Raw genomic sequence first — 17,754 nt, 5'->3', positions numbered from 1 at the left:
TTCGGGTAATTTGATTATAATATGAAATATTTTTAATACGCTTTTATTAGCTTCAGACGTATGTATGTATGTTTGTAACGGAATCTTTGAACATGATTCAAAACGTCGGATTAATTCGAAATTTCGTATATTTATTAAAGACCGATGACAATTCAATATTTCAAAATATTGAAAATGGTATCAGTGGTTATATTAGCACTAAATTTAGTGTTTCAAATAGTTTCTCGCTGTCGTCAAGAACTTAGGAACGTACAATATTTTGTAATATTTTCGAGAGAACCGTGCGTAATTAAATAATATTCAAATACTGACAGTTAACGCCTCAACCGTCAAGCTCGAACCCCGAAAACGGTATTCGTAAAATCGGAAATAATATAAACCGAGAGTTAAAAAAAAAACGTGAAATCAAACGACAAAAGTAGTTTTAATTGCTTCTACGACTCGTGAAGGCCAAAGATAAAATTATTTACTCTTATGTCGGCCACTCACATGCGCGAAAACATCCGTACAATGTACGACCGTCAAAGGCCGTCGACGACAAGGGCCGTCAAACATTCATTCGCAAACTTAGCAGCTGTGCAAATGTGTTCGCATACTCAATTTGCGAACCCGTTTGCGCTTCCTCCTACACTTGTTTACGAATGTCTCAAGAATTTCTCCTCCTTTTTAATTCGTCAATAGAACATTGAAGAGAAAAAGAGTTTTGAATTCTTTCCCAGACATCATTAACAGCCATGCTGTTTTTATGGGATTTCTTTTGATGAAGATACGCTACACAATAACTGTAGACGTCACGATCTATGAAAATAGCGAAACGTCCGTTGCCTTCGCAATCCTGGGCGCAACTGGTCACACGAATGTGTGGGAGACTACGCGAAGGATCGCGGTTCGCGCGCTTTGATGTCTGTTAAAAAACCGACACGGCTTGGAAAACCACGAATGCAGCGAAAACTTTGCATAATCATTTGCAAATGTCGTCCTACACTTGCGGGTTTGCGTATTCGTGCGAATGTGAGTGACCGGTATTAAGATGTAACGCTCAAAATTCAAATTCGAATTGTCACTCGTGGCTAAAAAAATTTTGTTTTCTTGTTGCTATAGTGCAGTCGCGCTCCGCTGTTTGCTCCTGTATTCAACTTGACTTAGTTCCGTAAAATGAATTTGTATATGACAAACACGTTCAGGCCTGCTTTAAAAAAAAGTGTTTAGCCAAAGATCTTTGTGTCGTATTTTTTGATAAATATTTACATAGTTTCTTTACAAATTTAATTCAGTTTATTACCTTTCCCTTTTTTAATACGCTTTTATTAGCTTCAGACGTTAATAAAAGTTTAAAAAAAACTAACAAAATACGGTTTTATAGAAAATCCATTAAAAAAATAGAAAATAAATTTTAATAAATTTGAATTAAAAAATAGTGTAAGAAAAAATGATTTTATTGTAAAAAAAAGCGCGTATTATTTATTGTATATCAGATGTTTTTTTTATAGCTAAGTAGGAGGAAGCTTTAGTGATTTGTTGGTATTTTTTTGGAAATAGTATTATTGTTCGATATTTCAACAAAAAAAAGACAAAATAGAAAATGTAATACATGAAATTAATCTTAAGGCATCAGTAATTATGGTCGAATTTCGATTGGACGTATGTTAACGTTCACTCCCTTAATTCCTGTAATTATAATTCCCTAGGGATTCCTCAGAATTAGGCGCGCACTGTGCGGTACCTTGGGTTTCGTGGAGTCGGAGTGGTGGAGTTCGATGAGGTTTAGTCGGTAGTCGGTTTTGCGGGGTAGCTCTTGCGTGGCTGACGCCGTGCAGTGCCTCGCGCGCCTTTCTCAAGGCGTAGTCTCCCGGCAGGAATTGGAAGAGGAGGAGGACACCTGTCTTCTTCTCTGGAGGCGCCTGAGTCCGACATAACCCGGTCTCTTACCCCCCTCGACCGGATATCCGTAAATGGATTCCCCAGCGTTAAAAAAAAAAGGGATTCCTCAGAAACGATTTTCAAATTCAAACACTTTAGTTTCTTAGGATCATACTCTTTCAAACATACAAACAGTCCGTGTAAAATTGCATTAGTGTACGTGGATTATTACCAAACAATGTGGCGTATGAATCATTTCGCTTTTAATATTCTCAGCGTGGCTTTTCGGATCGGGGTGACCAGGGCAAACTAGCGTACCACCGCAACAGTTCATGACTAGAATTAAGGCATTCGATAAAGCTTGATCTAGATTAGAACAAAAAAAATTGTATCGTTCTTATGCAAAGAAATGAACTGAATGTTAATTTTTTGTTAGTTTTATGTCTACACTAGCGACCCGCCCTCGCTTCGGAAACATTAAAACACACAGGAAACCAAAAAGTGGCCTATGTTCATCAGGGACAATGTCGGCTTCTAATGGAAAAAGAATTTTTCAAATCGGTCCAGTAGTTTCGGAGCCTATTCGAAACAAACAAACAAACAAATCTTTCCTCTTTATAATTTTATGTCTACATAGATGGTTTGCTTGTCTTCGTACGAGTCTGTGCGAGCGTAGATGATGATAACCGACCGTAAATAGTCCGCGCGGGTAGGTACCACCATCCTGCCTATTTCTGCCGTGAGAAATGCGTTTCGGTTTGAAGGGCGGGGCAGCCGTTGTAACCATACTGAGACCTTAGAACTTATATCTCAAGGTGGGTGGCGCATTTACTTTGTAGATGTCAAAAATTTGTTCGGAACTTGAGCATACGAAATTTCTTGTAAAGGAGCTCCCAGCTCGTGTGGTGTTGGCTGTAACATAGCTAGTGCGTAGTGCTCTGAGGAATTGCTTCAGATGATTCCATCATCTCTTTTTTACCATCGCGCTACCCGCCACCGGAGTAGAGTACATCCATACTACTTGGAGCCACTGTGTTCATTCACAATGCATTTCCAGAGACCTTTTTTTGCCACGTACCATCAGGCTTTGAATGACCTCCCCCCTCCATGATGTTTCCCTAGCGTTATGACATGTACTTCTTCAAACGAGGCTTGTGAAGAATACTTAATGGTAGGCAGCGGCTTGGCTCTGCCTCTGGCATTGCTGAAGTCCATGGGCGACGGTAACCACTCACCATCAGGTGCGCCGTATGCTCGTCTGCATACACGGGCAATAAAAAATAAATAAAAAAAATTGGTACCTAGTGGCGGGATTCGAACATTGGCACAGTCGATCGATATGAATGCATGTCTTATCATTTAGGCCACGACGATTTAATTTTTGTCAGATTTCCACTTATTGATGGACTGTAGGGAGAAAGAGGCAGTTGCTAGAGCTGACTGAGACTGCACAATCGTCTCTTCTGATTGGTATATTTATTATCCAATCAAATTTATTGATTAAGATCTTCTTACCCAGCATAATTAGCCTTACATTTCGACTTTAAGCTCGGCTCTTACACCCCTATGTTACAGTCAAAGTCAGAATCTTAGTTCATATCTGTAGTTACCGGAAAGCGTTAATGATTTTAAAAATAATACACTTTAATTAAATATTCACGGTGACCAGATCGTTTGTTTGAACAAAATGAATTTGTTTTTGTAACAATAACAACCGATCGAAGAGAGAGAGAGAGAGATATGTACTTTTACCCTCCGCCTTCCGAAACTATTCGTCTTAATTTGATGAAACTTGGTATGATTGTTGTTCAAGGTAGGGTCAATGGTGAAAGACCTCGTGGACGAAGCCTCATGCGCTAGGCTGATCAAGTGAAAGTCCTTACCAAAACCCCACTTAACGAGTGCTTGTGCCAAGCCCGAGTTTGCTAACTATGGAGAACATCTGTCAAGGCTTTATTAACATGGATTCCACATGACCACGACAACTCTGCTAAGAGTAACCGACTATGAGGATGATGATGTTGTTTTTTTTCCGTACCTATTCGCTGGTAGCCAGAGGTGGATTATCCGTAATGCAAACTAACTTAAAAACTAAAACTTTATTCGCTTTTGAGCGTATGAATATTTCTAAAGGTGGTAGGTAATCTCTATATATAAAAATGAATTGCTGTTCGTTAGTCTCGCTAAAACTCGAGAACGGCTTAACTGATTTGGCTAATTTTGTTCTTGAATTATTCGTGGAAGTCCAGGGAAGGTTTAAAAGGTGAGAAAATATAAAAAAGCTCGGAATTATATAAAAATAACAATTTTGTTTTTCCATTGATGTGTCTCCCATCGGACGGATTCCTTTTGTCTTTTATTTATCGATTGAGGCACTACGAAGTCTGCCGGGTCGGCTAGTTATTAATAACTTCTAAAATAAGATAACTAGCCGTAACACGAATAGTACAAAATTTAGACAATCAGGGCGTGGAATTAATAGTGCGTGCAAAATATTAATAGACCGGTTCGGTTCTGTATTGGAATTATCGACATATTTGTACGCTTAGTGTTGTTACACGTTATTCAAGGAATACGATAAATTTCGTTTTATCCCTTGCATAGTCCGTCATGCTGCGTCATATTAGTAAAAGTGGTAGCTTAGTTACTGGGCGAATCTTTTCAGTGGGGTCACGATTCCGAACCGGTGGTAGATTCTGCGAAGCGCTGGTCTGGCTAGAGCTAATGTTAGCAAACTCTCTTAGCCTTAGGCTGAGCCCGTGAGCTCACATATCTGTCCGCGAGAAGAGAATAGAGATTTAACCAAACTCATGGATTCATCTTCCTTTTTCCTTTATTTTCTGCTGATTTTATTTTAATGGATGTAACAATTTACAAATGTAAGTTGTTTTTCTTGTTTATCTGTCAATTTACTCCTGATGACCCTTAGGTGTTGATCATTAAGAGATGCTGCAATAATATTTTGAATTATCTTTATTTTTCGCAATAATGAAATAACACTTTTTTTAAACATATTATTATCCGCAACACGCTTCGTCAGATTATAGAAACAGAGTTATCAGCAACATGCTTCGTCAAAAAGTAAAATACTTACTTTCAGCTACAAGCCGACGCTTGCTGCAATTATCCTAGCCATGATTAAAATATTTTCAATCATCATCATCAACGTGAAGTCTAGACCGTCCGCACTCATGGTGTACTTGTTCGGAAGGATAATCTACTGAGTTCCTCGTCGGATCTTCTCAGAGTGTCGCAATTCCAATTCGGTGGTAGACTCTAGCGGAGCACTGGCTCATAGAGCTTGAGAGGCCGAAAATCTCCTAGGAGAAAATTGTCTTTAGTAACTGCTTTTTAAAATCAAATATCACGAGGCATCAAAATATGTCCACGTAGTGTGAACACGCTGAAGCGATATCTATACCTGAAGCAAAAACTTTATACCCCTTTTTACGAATATTACACCGACGGAGGAGTATGAAATTTCCCACACTTATAGAGAATATAGAGAAGGAATGCTGAATGTCAATTCTTTTTTTAATTATGCATAAAAAATACATTAAATCAATAAAAAAAACATTACGTACACTACAATGTATTTGAAGCACACACGCATGCATATTAGGTACCGGTAAAATGGGGCGATTAGGGATTGAGAGGCGAATCGGGAAAAAACCGGGAAAATCTTTCGACGCTCAATATAAGTTTTATATTCGTTTCAAAATCTTCCATTTTTTGTAGTTTAATAGTAGAATGTTGAAAGTTCACAAAACAACTCTGAATATGCATGATAATAGCTGCTAACTTATAAAAAATCGCGTTTCAAATTAACTTCCTGTGGTGGTAATTATTTTAGTGCTAGAAACTTTGCTCTCTTTTATTTATTTGATAATAATAGAAGACGACTATGATTTATAAACGTTATTTAGTGTTTGAACCAGCATATATATTAAAAGTAAGTCTCAGTTGTTATTGGTTTTAATGTATTTGATTAAATAAAAATACATGTAAAAATCTGTTGTTTTTGGGGATATTGGGGACGTCTTAGGTACAAATAACAACGAAAAAGGGGTCAATTGGGATGAGAATACGTGAAATGGAAACGACCTAAGTATAAATAGGTACAGGTTTGTAGGGTTGTCTATGTAGTTATAACAATATTTTTTAAATTTGTTGGTAAAAATCTGGTTTATTCGAAGCGAAATTGGGAATAAGTCTTTATTTGAAATAGATAAGCAATTTAATATACCTAAGTAAGTTGATTTTGCAGAGAAATGTAACAAGATTAATGAAATCTCAAGGTGGACAAAAATGTCTAAGTAATACATAATAAAATATTTAATATTTGTTCAGAGTGGGGTATTCATCTGATTAATCCATGGAATAACCGACACACCTAATCTCTTAACCCAGATAGAAATATCAGCACTGTCGATTGCACCTATAATTGAGGTGATGTCTGTCATGTACTTTTGTCAGTTTTTTTTATTGATGATCATTTTGTTGGTGCAACTAAATAAATAAATAAATTGAAAACTATATATAAAAATAAAAGTAGTGCCAACCCTAGCAAATTTCTCATTTCGTCCCAATTAACCGCAATTTTCGGGTAAATAGGGATTACACCTATTTTTGCATTTTTTGCTTAAACTGGAATGCTAGTTGCATCATTTTAAATTAGACAACAAAGATGCCCCCAAGACTCAATCATTTTGATCCTGATATAGCATTATATACATCAACAACTACCTTAAAATTGCTCATAAAGTTGGAATTTGTCCCTAATCGCCCCATTTTACGGTATTTGTTTATTGTCAAATTTTTCTTATTACTTATAGTCTGTGGTCAAATTGAGAATAGATTTAAATGTGGACTTTTTGGCGGGAACGCAGGGAGTGAAGTTGTGTGATTTGTTTTATTTTGTCTATTTAGTGTTTCTTCGGGTTTAAATGTGTAATAACGGTGGTTTATTAACTGTTTAATATATGTGAAAGTGCACAAATGTGGGAAAATGAAACAAAGCCGCTGGACGTAACTTCTCGGGATACAAAAAGTTAACTGAAATAATCTTAGTAAATGACCACCACCATTTTACTGAGATTATATTTCATCCCATATCATCTTCATTTCATTTCACTCCATAATATCATTTTTCATAAAAATAAGAATATAAATAAAAAGAAGACTTGACCTAAAGGTCTCAGTTCATAAAATCCCTTAAAAGATTTAAATGTTGTTTTTCTTTATTAATATTGTCTAAAGTGTAGTCTTGGCGAAATCTGCGATAATAGTCTCTGATAATAAATAGTCTTTGACAATAGAATCATAATAGTGTACAAACTTATAATTTCAATTAATTGTAGTCTAATTTCGACTACCGGCGGACCACTAGTATGTATAATGTTGCTTAGCTGGTTTAAATGAATTAGGTGTTACATTATGCAAAAGACTTATTCCAGTTTTGGCTTCAAGCATTGTTCTTTTGTTCTCTGCACATAGTAAATCTTTATTGTTATCGTGCTTTATAAATAATTGTGACGACAAATCGTCGTAATATCGTTTCCGGCTATCGTGTCCTCGAGGCTTTTGAGACGCAGGCCTTGACCTTAGCAAGGAGTACGAAACTTAGGAATCGATTTGAGTACGTTTTCCCTTCATTAATCAAGTATATTTGTTTTAGTGCTCGTTTTTATCGTGCACAATTCTATCGATACGGTGCCGCAACACTAATTAGTGAAGTGACCTTCGGTACAGAATTGCAATTATATCGAATTACCGTAGGTGTCGAACGTAATAGGGAAATTTAATGAATAATATATAATACTAGTTTTATGAATATAGAATTTGTTTAATGCGATATTTGATTTAAACGAATGGCTAAAGAGTTGTTGTTTTCTAAGGGGGAACAAAAGATTTACGACTTTGGAACGTTATTTAGTTAGTTTGTTATTTTCAAACCCGCAAAATTATAATATGCGTAATTACTGGTGGTAGGACCTCTTGTGAGTCCGCGCGGGTGGGTACCACCACCCTGCCTATTTCTACCGTGAAGCAGTAATGCGTTTCGGTTTGAAGGGCGGGACAGCCGTTGTAACTATACTGAGACCTTAGAACTTATGTCTCAAGGTGGGTGGCGCATCTACGTTGTAGTTGTCTATGGGCTCCAGTAACCACTTAACACCAGGTGGGCTGTGAGCTCGTCCACCCATCTAGGCAATAAAAAAACGACATTTCTCGATTGGCATTAACGATTTGTATATGTCTGCGTGAATTCTTTGTTGTCTCGTTTCTGGGCATCGATAGCGAGATACTGGACTGGTTACATTAATCTCACTACCCTTGGTAATTCGCATCTAGTACTCGTTGATTTTTACGTATCCACATACAGGGTGTTTCATTTTCAGCTATTAGTATCTATATATTAATAGGTGAAGCAAAAACTTTGTATCCCTTTTTTTACGAAAATTGCGCGGACGGAGGGGTATGAAATTTGCCACACTTATAGAGAATATAAAGAAGGAGGGCAGAATGCTAATATTTTTTTTAAATAATGCATAAAAGATACATTAAATCAATAAAGAAAACATTACACACACTACATACCATGTATTTGTCGCAACCACGCATGCATTCTATTTATTGTGAAACTTTTTGTTCTTGACGTCTGTTGTCAAATTGAGAATAGATTAAATATTGTTTGTCTTTGTTAATATTTTTTATAGTGTGTAGCCTTGGCGAAATTTGTGATTATAGAAGTATAAAATACAATCATAATAGTGTACAAACTTACAATTCCAATTAATTGTAGTCGAATTTCGACTACTGCGGGACCTCTAGTCTTTATAGTTATATTAGTGTGGTCACACACTGGTGGTAGGACCTCTTGTGAGTCCGCACGGGTAGGTACCACCGCCCTGCCTATTTCTGCCGTGAAGCAGTAATGCGTTTCGGTTTGAAGGGCGGAGCAGCCGTTGTAACTATACTTGAGACTTTAGAACTTATATCTCAAGGTGGGTGGCGGCGTTTATGTTGTTGTAGATGTCTATGGGCTCCGGTAATCATTTAATTCCAGATGGGCCGGGAGCTCGTCCACCTACCTAAGCAATAAATAAAATATAAAAAGAAGAATGTATATAACTCAATCAATCAAAAAATAATTTAATTTTCTCCTATTGTAATATTGTAATAACATCGTGTAATAAAAATCAAAACCCGCAAAATTATAATTTGCGTAATCACTGGTGGTAGGACCTCTTGGGAGTCCGCACGGGTAGGTACCACCACCCCGTCTATTTCCGCCGTGAAGCAGTAATGCGTTTCGGTTCGAAGGGTGGGGTAGCCGTCGTAACTATATTGAGACCTTAGAACTTATATCTCGAGGTGGGTGGCGCATTTACGTTGTAGATGTCTATGGGCTCCGGTAACCACTTAACTCCAGGAGAACCGTGAGCTCGTCCACCTTCCTAAGCAATAAATAAAATATAAAAAGAAGTATGTATGTAAGTCACTCAATCAAAGAATAATTTAATTTTCTCTAATTGTAAAGTACAACATGCTGTATAAACAGATGTCATTATTGGCATAGTACAACGGGTGCGCGTTAAAGGTTAACGGGTCTTGTTCTAGATAAAGTAATGAATAAACCATTTGTTGATTTAAAAAAAAAAAAAAACTAATATCAAGCCTTGAAGAATTTGTTAATTGCAAGTGAAAAACGAATGTATATTGAGTCTATCCGTAATAAATTGGGGGAAAAGGACAGAGATACTTGACTTCTCTTTCGGGGGCACGAGCTATTGATCTTCAAGTGATTCTGCGATCTTTCAAAGGAAACCGGTAAATTGTTGGTTTATTGTACGCTTAAAAGCCGAAAAGCTCTCGCGTGACGACCGCAGCCCACTGAGTTTAATTGTTATTTTTATTTAATTTCGAGCATTTTCATATTTATCTTACCTTTTAAACCTTCTCTGGATTTCCACAAATAATTCAAGACCAAAATTAGCCAAATCGGTCCAGCCGTTCTAGAGTTTTAGCGAGACTAACGAACAGCAATTCATTTATATATATATATAGCGATTATATTTTGAGACAATATCTTTAACGAAAGAAGCAGGGCAGCGTTTAGATTTGAAGAATGAAAGATGTTATTCACGGACTCAAAAATAACAAGAAAAAAAATAGGTCTCGGATCGAAACCAATATACGTCTTTATTTGAAATCGGTTGATGATACACCAAATGATGCACCATGAAGAGCTTAGTAGAAAGGAGCGTACTCTGAAAAATTAAGTTTTTTTATTTTTTTTATTGCTTAGATGGGTTGACGAGCTCACAGTCCACCTGGTGTTAAGTGGTTACTGGAGCCCATAGACATCTACAACGTAAATGCGCCAACCACCTTGAGATATAAGTTCTAAGGTCTCAGTATAGTTACAACGGCTGCCCCACCCTTCAAACCGAAACGCGTTACTGCTTCACGCTAGAAATAGGCAGGGTGGTGGTACCCGTGCGGACTCACAAGAGGTCCTACCACCAAGAGTGTCGAAGCTATGAACAAATTACAAAGAAGAGTGATAAAACTAAAGTTAATCTACAATAAAAACCCTAAATCAAGTCGTTTGAAGTCGTCGTGGCCTAAAGGACAAGACGTCCGGTGCATTCGTATACGATCGCTATATATAGCGATGCAACGGTGTTCGAATCTCGCTGGCGGGTACCAATTTTTCTAATGAAATACGTACTTAACAATTGTTCACGATTGACTTTCACACGGTGAAGGAATAACATCGTGTAATAAAAATCAAACCCGCAAAATTATAATTTGCGTAATTACTGGTGGTAGGATCTCTTGTGAGTCCGCACGGGTAGGTACCACCGCCCCGCCTATTTCTGCCGTGAAACAGTAATGCGTTTCGGTTTGAAGGGCGGGGCAGCCGTTGTGACTATACTGAGACCTTAGAACTTATATCTCAAGGTGTGTGGCGCATTTACGTTGTAGATGTCTATGGGTTCCAGTAACCACTTAACACCAGGTGGGCTGTGAGCTCGTCCACACATCTAGGCAATAAAAAAATAAAAATAAAATAAAAATAAATCAAGCTTAGAAACCCCAATGAATGCACTTGCTATAGAATTAAATCAGGCACTTAGTTAATAGTGAGCGCCTACTCCTGATGATAAAAAAACAACTTTTGCAACTGGTATTAGCGTGCCAAATTTGTTATTTCTGATACCCAAAATCCATTAAACGATATATCAAAATACTCAAACACGCTTTTGTTAACTGGACACTTGTCTTCATCTATGATCTTAAATCTGCGTCGTATATATATTATAATGTAAGATTGCTAAGAACGGAACGTATGAAAAGCGTGTGGAGCGGAGCGTTAAGATGTGAGTGAGAGAGAGGAAACGGAAAGAAAAGAAGAAGAGAATGACGGAGAAAAGGAAAATGGCGAAGAACGGTTAAGTAAATAATAGTTTAAGAAAAACTAACAAAATACGCTTTTATAGACAATCCAACTAAAAAATTGAAAATAAATTTTAATAAATTTGAGTAAAAAAATGTGTAAGAAAAAATGATTTTACTGTAAAAAAACGTGTACTAGTAAAAAGGAAAAATCTTAAATATAACCTGTTACATGTAACTTCATTAAATATTACGTATTAAATGTGTGGAAGGAATCAAATTAAGTAATTAAGAATTGACTGATCCGGTGGTGCAATAATTAATTCCCCTGACTGTTCCGTCAAGGGTCGTGGGTTCGATTCTCGCATCGAGCAAACATTGTGTGATGAACAGGTTTTCTGTTTGCTCTTTATCTCGGTATGTATATATTTAAACGTATATAAGTATGTATGGCAGTCTCTGGTATACATAACACAGGCAATCTTAATTAGGGCTCAGATGACCGTGCGTGATTTGTTCCCAGTTATCATTATCTATATATTAATACGTGAATCAAAAACATTGTATCCCTTTTTACGAAAATTGCGCGGACGGAGGAGTATGGAATTTTCCACACTTATAGAGAATATAGAGAAGAACTGTATAATGCTAATATTTTTTTTTAATAATGCCTAAAAGATACATTAAATCAATAAAGAAAACATTACACACACTACCATGTATTTGACATACACACATAATATACTCTTTGTTTATTGTCAAACTTTTGTTATTGCTTAAAGTCTGTTGTCAAATTGAGAATAGGTTATTATTGTTTATCTTTAATATTACTATTAAAGTTCAAACTTATAATTTCAATTAATTATAGTCGAATTTCGACTGCTGCGGGACCACTAGTTGTCATTTATTAAGTGTGGAAGTTATAAATGAACATATTAGTTCATACTTTCTAAATCAGCGTGACAGAAGGACGAACAACGTTCAACCTAAGCAAATAGAATAGCTCATTTAATTATAGGAATTTACATTTAAAGCTACCATAAGATATGTTATTTTTTTTTCTTCCTACCTATGCTGATAGCTTTGAGAGGCTATTTCAGCTTCACCCTAATATGTAGGTGAACTCACTGGGCTCAAACCAGAGTGCTGCTAACACTGGCCCTAGCAAGAGCAGTGCTTCGCAGAATCTACCACAGGATCGGAAACGCGACCCACTGAGAAGATTCGGAGAGAAACTCAGCGCTCTGTGTCTGTGGGTTAATTCGCTCGTCGAGCCCTTCGTCGCAAGCGACGGGTTCGACGAGGATGGTGACCGGTGCTTGTGGTACCTAAAACACCGATCCGTAATGACAATATGTTAAGGATACGAAAAGAAACATCTGAAGCGGTTAAGATCAAATCAAATTTTATTCAAAAAGTTTTCGGGACACAATTTCTGATCACACAATCCGATCCGATCACAGTACTAACTTTAAATCTACATCGCTTGATCTTTACCAAGACGGTGATGCGACAGCAAACACCAAAGGCACTTGAGGATGAGCTAAGAACGCAGGTCCGACCAGAGGTATGGTGGGATAATTAGTCTTGGTGGCTATGGCTCCTTGAATGGTTGAAATATGTCCAGCGCCTAACACACCTGAAGTCTGCGCATCACTTTCAACGGCCGATGTTTTGGCAGCGCTTTGAATGGCCGAAGACTCTGCGGCCTCACTCGCGCTTTTCGCTTCAACGGCAACCGAATCGGTGTTCCCCTCAACTTTCCCGACTTCCAATTCAGCGGGACCCTCCTCGGCTTTAGCACTGGCTTCTACGTCCGCGACGGTCTTGACTTCTTCTACCGGTGGCTGGGTGGCGATGCTTTTGATGGCCGGCGACGCAATTCCCGGGTAAACGACCGGGAATACTGGTGCTACAACGTAAGGTGCGGCTCCTACGGCGCTCTTAGCTAGCTGTACAGCCTGACTAGCCACTGCACCGTCTAATTGCGCTTCAGCTGTTTTGAGAGCGTCCAGGGCTTGCCATTTCTTATCCTCAACTGCCCAAACACCATCGACAGCCTGTTCCTGAGCTAGATTAGTGTTCACGACGGCTTTGACGTTGTAATTTTCTGCGTTTTGTTCATTGATTGCGATGGCTTTGTCGGCCGCCGCTTGGGCGAGATCAGCGGCCTTGACCTGGGCGTCGATCGCTGCAGCTTGAATGTCTCCAGGTGATAGAGTGGGAACAACAGCTGGGATGGCCACAGCGTGGTACGCCACGGCTGGGAATGGCACCAGATGGGAAGGTGCGGCTGCAACGCAGGCCACTAAGGCGGAAACAATCTGTATGAGAAAAAAAATTTTTTAGGCAGTTGTATATAACCAATCACTAGGTATATTTAAAGCGGTTAAATAGTGCGAAGTCGAAGGTATTTCTGGTCACTATGAATTTTACCTCATTGTCTCAAGGTCAATACGTATACTATTCTTTACTTATGTATTCTGAACACATGATACTAGATAAGCCCCAAATTTCTTGGTCCCTTTCTGCACAATTCCACATAACAATAAAAATGTATAATTGCACAAACCTGACAACAATTTGACCTTTATTACAAATGAATAATGTATAATTTACGCTTTGACAAAGACACGCTCTAGGTCTAGGAATTAATTGGATATTATTATAACGTCAAGAACTGATTCATATTTTTGTATCGGGCGTTTTGTAGTGAGGCGTATTTTCAGCAATCTATTAATTTTCTTTATCTCACTCCTAATTGGTTACTTAATTACTTATGTCACCTCCACTGTTTGGTTAGTTTAGGTTATTATATATTTTTAAATCAATCTAATTAAATGTTTCGTGATTTTGGTTTAAATTACTTTTAAAATATATATTTTTATAAAAAAGAAAATCGATCAAAAATACGTTTTTTTTTTTCTTAAACTGATGTTGGAAGATCTCTACAGGGGTTCATAGCTAAGATTAAAACTTCAGTGTTACTGCCCCAAAAATCAGTGAATGTTTTATTTTTTGGCAAATTTCCTTGATTTTCGGGAGTTTTAGACATAATTAAAACTACTTTTATTATAAATATAAAGTATGCGTAAAAGTCAAAAATAATACTATCAAAATTAAAGAGTATAGTGAGATTACGCCGTAAAAATAGTTCGAATAAAGCTTTTAGTTTTGTTTCTTTTTTTGTCTAAATAAGTGAACATGCTCATGGCACGTCCAATAGTAAAACGGGTAACGGAGTGGAGATAACAATTTGGATTCCACCACTGACTTTGAGACAAGACTCATAGCCTCAATTGCGTTTTAGAAGGGTTGAAACCCTTCAAATTGGAACGCACAATTTCTTCACTACCAAATTTGACAGGATGGAGTCACCATTCAAGCTCACAATACCACCGTTATTTATTAATATAACCAATAATATTTGTTTTGGACCATAGACAGTCCATGCACTTCGGCTGGCATCAGATAATAGTAACGCCAAATTAAAAAAAAGACGCCAATACTTTCTGGATAGCAGAAAAATAATGTTTAAAGAATCTAAAGATCACAAAATTTCTATAGTACATTATCTCAATCGATAAACTAAACATCGGGGATTTTATGTTCGTTTTCCTGGTAAAACCTTCTACATTAATATTGACACTGTTATAAACACTGAGCACAAGGAACTCTTAAACCGTCCTAGAAAAATAGTCCTAAAATGTACACTTCACTTTTATTTTTATTATTATTATTAAACTTTTTTCAATAATAACCAACTAACCAGAAATCTCATCTTGCTGTTCTTGTAAACCCCGAGAGCTACTGATCGCTCTCATCAACCTTCGCTTCGTATTTATACCGGCTCATCAACTTTGTATATAAACCTGGCTGTATGTAATGGATGGTCGTTGCTTCGAACGAAAAAAATAAGTCGATCTCAAGATGGCGGGAATGCAGGAAGCGGTCTGGTTTTGACGTTTAACGTTCAGGGCTGCTACGTATACTTTATTTTTAATAAATTTTCGTTATTTTTGATAGTTATAGGAATAAACGTCGTTGTGAAAATGTTTATCTACGCACGATAAATAATTTCGCAATTGCGATTTATGTGCGATTTAAGTTCAAAGCTAACAAATTTTGAAAATATTTTTACTGCCTCAATCGAAGCATCCGTTAACAAAAAAAAAACGGTGTGCGTGCAATTTACTGGTGGTAGGACCTCTTGTGAGTCCGCGCGGGTAGGTACCACCGCCCTGCCTATTTCTGCTGTGAAGCAGTAATGCATTTCGGTTTGAAGAGTGGGGCAGCCGTTGTAACTATACTGAGACCTTAGAACTTATATCTCAAGGTGGGTGGCGCATTTACGTTGTAGATGTCCATGGGCTCCAGTAACCACTTAACACCAGGTGGGCTGTGAGCTCGTACACCCATCGAAACTTCTTTTTCGATGTGTAGTATTTTCGTTTTCTTCATTTTAATACGCTTTTATTAGCTTCATACGGATGTTAGTATGTAACGGAATCTTCGAACATGATTTTGACCACCTTCAAAACGTCTGATTAACTCGAAATTTGGCATACTTATCAAGGACCGATAACAAATCAATATTTTAACAGTTTGATCCGTTATCCTTACTAGGATAATCAGAATTAGCCATTATTTGTTTTCCTGAGACCCGGAGTGTCTGCGTCAAGACCAAGAGGGAAAAAACCGGGCGCGACGATCACCTATTTCCCGGATAGTTACCGACTGTTTTATTCGTGTTTTCAATAATCAACTCTTCCCGACATCTATTGGCGAATAATAATACTATTTTTCTTAACTGAGGGCAACTAACCGCTTTAAAGACACAACAAGATGGCGTTATCAAAAAAAAAACTGGTCATCATCTAGTTATATTTTAATTAAGTTAATTGCGTTTTCAATTCGACAACCCTGTTGAATCTTTTTCTGATCTTAACTTATTTTAAACAAAAGAAAACTGAAACTGAAGTAATGCGTGTTCTTAGACCAGTTCTCGTATCTTCGGGCTTGGTATATAATTAGGTATATGGTTTGAACTGGACCAATTATCTAGAATCTAGACAAGGGTATGGTCAAGCCTTATAATAATATAGTCTTCAATATTATTTATGCATTCTTATCGATAGTCTGTTTTAGGGCTACCTACGTTTGGTATTAAAGATTTATATAAATTAAAAATGAATTTGTTTTTATTGCTTACATGGGTGGACCAGCTCACAGCCCACCTGGTGTTAAGTGATTGAGATATGAGTTCTAAGGTCTCAGTATAGTTACAACGACTGCCCCATCCTTAAAACCGAAATGCATTACTGTTTCACGGCAGAAATGGGCGGGGTGGTGGTAAATCGTGAACATTTGTTAAGTACGTGGTTCATTAGAAAAAATTGGTACCCGCCTGCGGGATTCGAACACCGGTGCATCGCTACATACGAATGCACCGGACGTCTTATCCTTTAGGCCAGGAAGACCAAATTTTTAAAACAACATTTGTTTGGAGATTTTAGAAATTCAGTGCATTAGATGGGAGTAGTGAATTCCAACATTTTTTCTTTATTTTTTTTTTATTGCCTTTGTAGGCAGACGAGCATACGGCCTACCTGATGGTGAGTGGTTACCGTCTCCCATGGACTTCAGCAATGCCAGGGGCAGAGCCAAGCCGCTGCCTACCGCTTAATACTCTCCACAAGCCTCGTTTTATTGTCACATTTGAATTATATTGTGGGCTTCAATTCAATATTATTTATGCATTCTTATCGAAAGTCGGACTTTTACGGCTACCTTTGGTATTCAAGATTTTTATAAATAAATAAAAAGCATTTTTAAAATAGCATTAAGACTCATAGATTTAGTGCATTAGATGGGAAAACGGTATCATGTTAGATCTGCCGCATTTTACCGGCTAAGATTGTGGACGGTATAGATGTGAAGTGGAAATCGGCTTACAGACAACTATAGTAACAATCTCAGAAGACCTAGAGGGCGTAGTCCCATGCGCTGGTCCGATCAGATTAAGACGACTTTGGACTCCAGCATCACTGCGCGGAGGACAGGAATGAATTGAGGAACATAGTACTAACAAAAGTGCTCCGTAATGGTCACGACCCTCAGCACTGAGGAATATGACGCACGGAGGAGGATAGTAACATATAGTATTTAAATAACATATTGTGTATCCTAAAGTGAACGACCATACACTGAAATTTAAGGTTAGATACAATAAGGTTAGATACATACACTACTATCTTGCATGTGTGTTCTTTCTTCTTTTTCTTCACCTTATCCCACTAGATGGAGTCGGCACAGCGATTTTTTCTATTTCATTCTCCTCTATCAGCCGTCAGCTCAACACTCTCTCCGCTCTTTCTCATATCGTCATTCACACACTCCAACCATGTCATCTTCGGTCGACCTCTTCTCCCTCTACCTCTGCTATCTTGCATGTGTGTTACCATTCCGAAATTTCACAAACGGGGTACA

At 37.6% G+C, this 17,754-nt stretch overlaps 2 protein-coding genes and 1 long non-coding RNA gene across 5 annotated transcripts in view; 1 reads left to right on the top strand and 2 right to left on the bottom strand.

Annotated features, from left to right (window-relative positions):
- The window catches only part of LOC134200481 (uncharacterized), a 330,115-nt gene that overhangs the window by 127,267 nt on the left and 185,094 nt on the right, over positions 1–17,754 (bottom strand). The gene's annotated exons all lie outside the window — the stretch shown is intronic.
- The window catches only part of LOC110384750 (WD repeat-containing protein 7), a 130,519-nt gene that overhangs the window by 46,974 nt on the left and 65,791 nt on the right, over positions 1–17,754 (top strand). The window lies entirely within an intron of this gene.
- On the bottom strand, positions 12,658–15,081 carry CPH3 (cuticular protein hypothetical 3). Its single transcript, NM_001173303.2, is given in 2 exon segments — positions 12,658–13,589; positions 15,035–15,081. Coding segments are annotated over 2 exon segments (843 nt in total). The 5' UTR covers positions 15,047–15,081; the 3' UTR covers positions 12,658–12,758.

Source organism: Bombyx mori, chromosome 2, assembly GCF_030269925.1.
Source record: "Bombyx mori chromosome 2, ASM3026992v2".
NCBI lineage: Eukaryota > Metazoa > Arthropoda > Insecta > Lepidoptera > Bombycidae > Bombyx > Bombyx mori.
The sequence above is the reverse complement of the archived record's forward strand: the minus strand, read 5'-3'. Positions and strand labels throughout refer to the sequence as shown.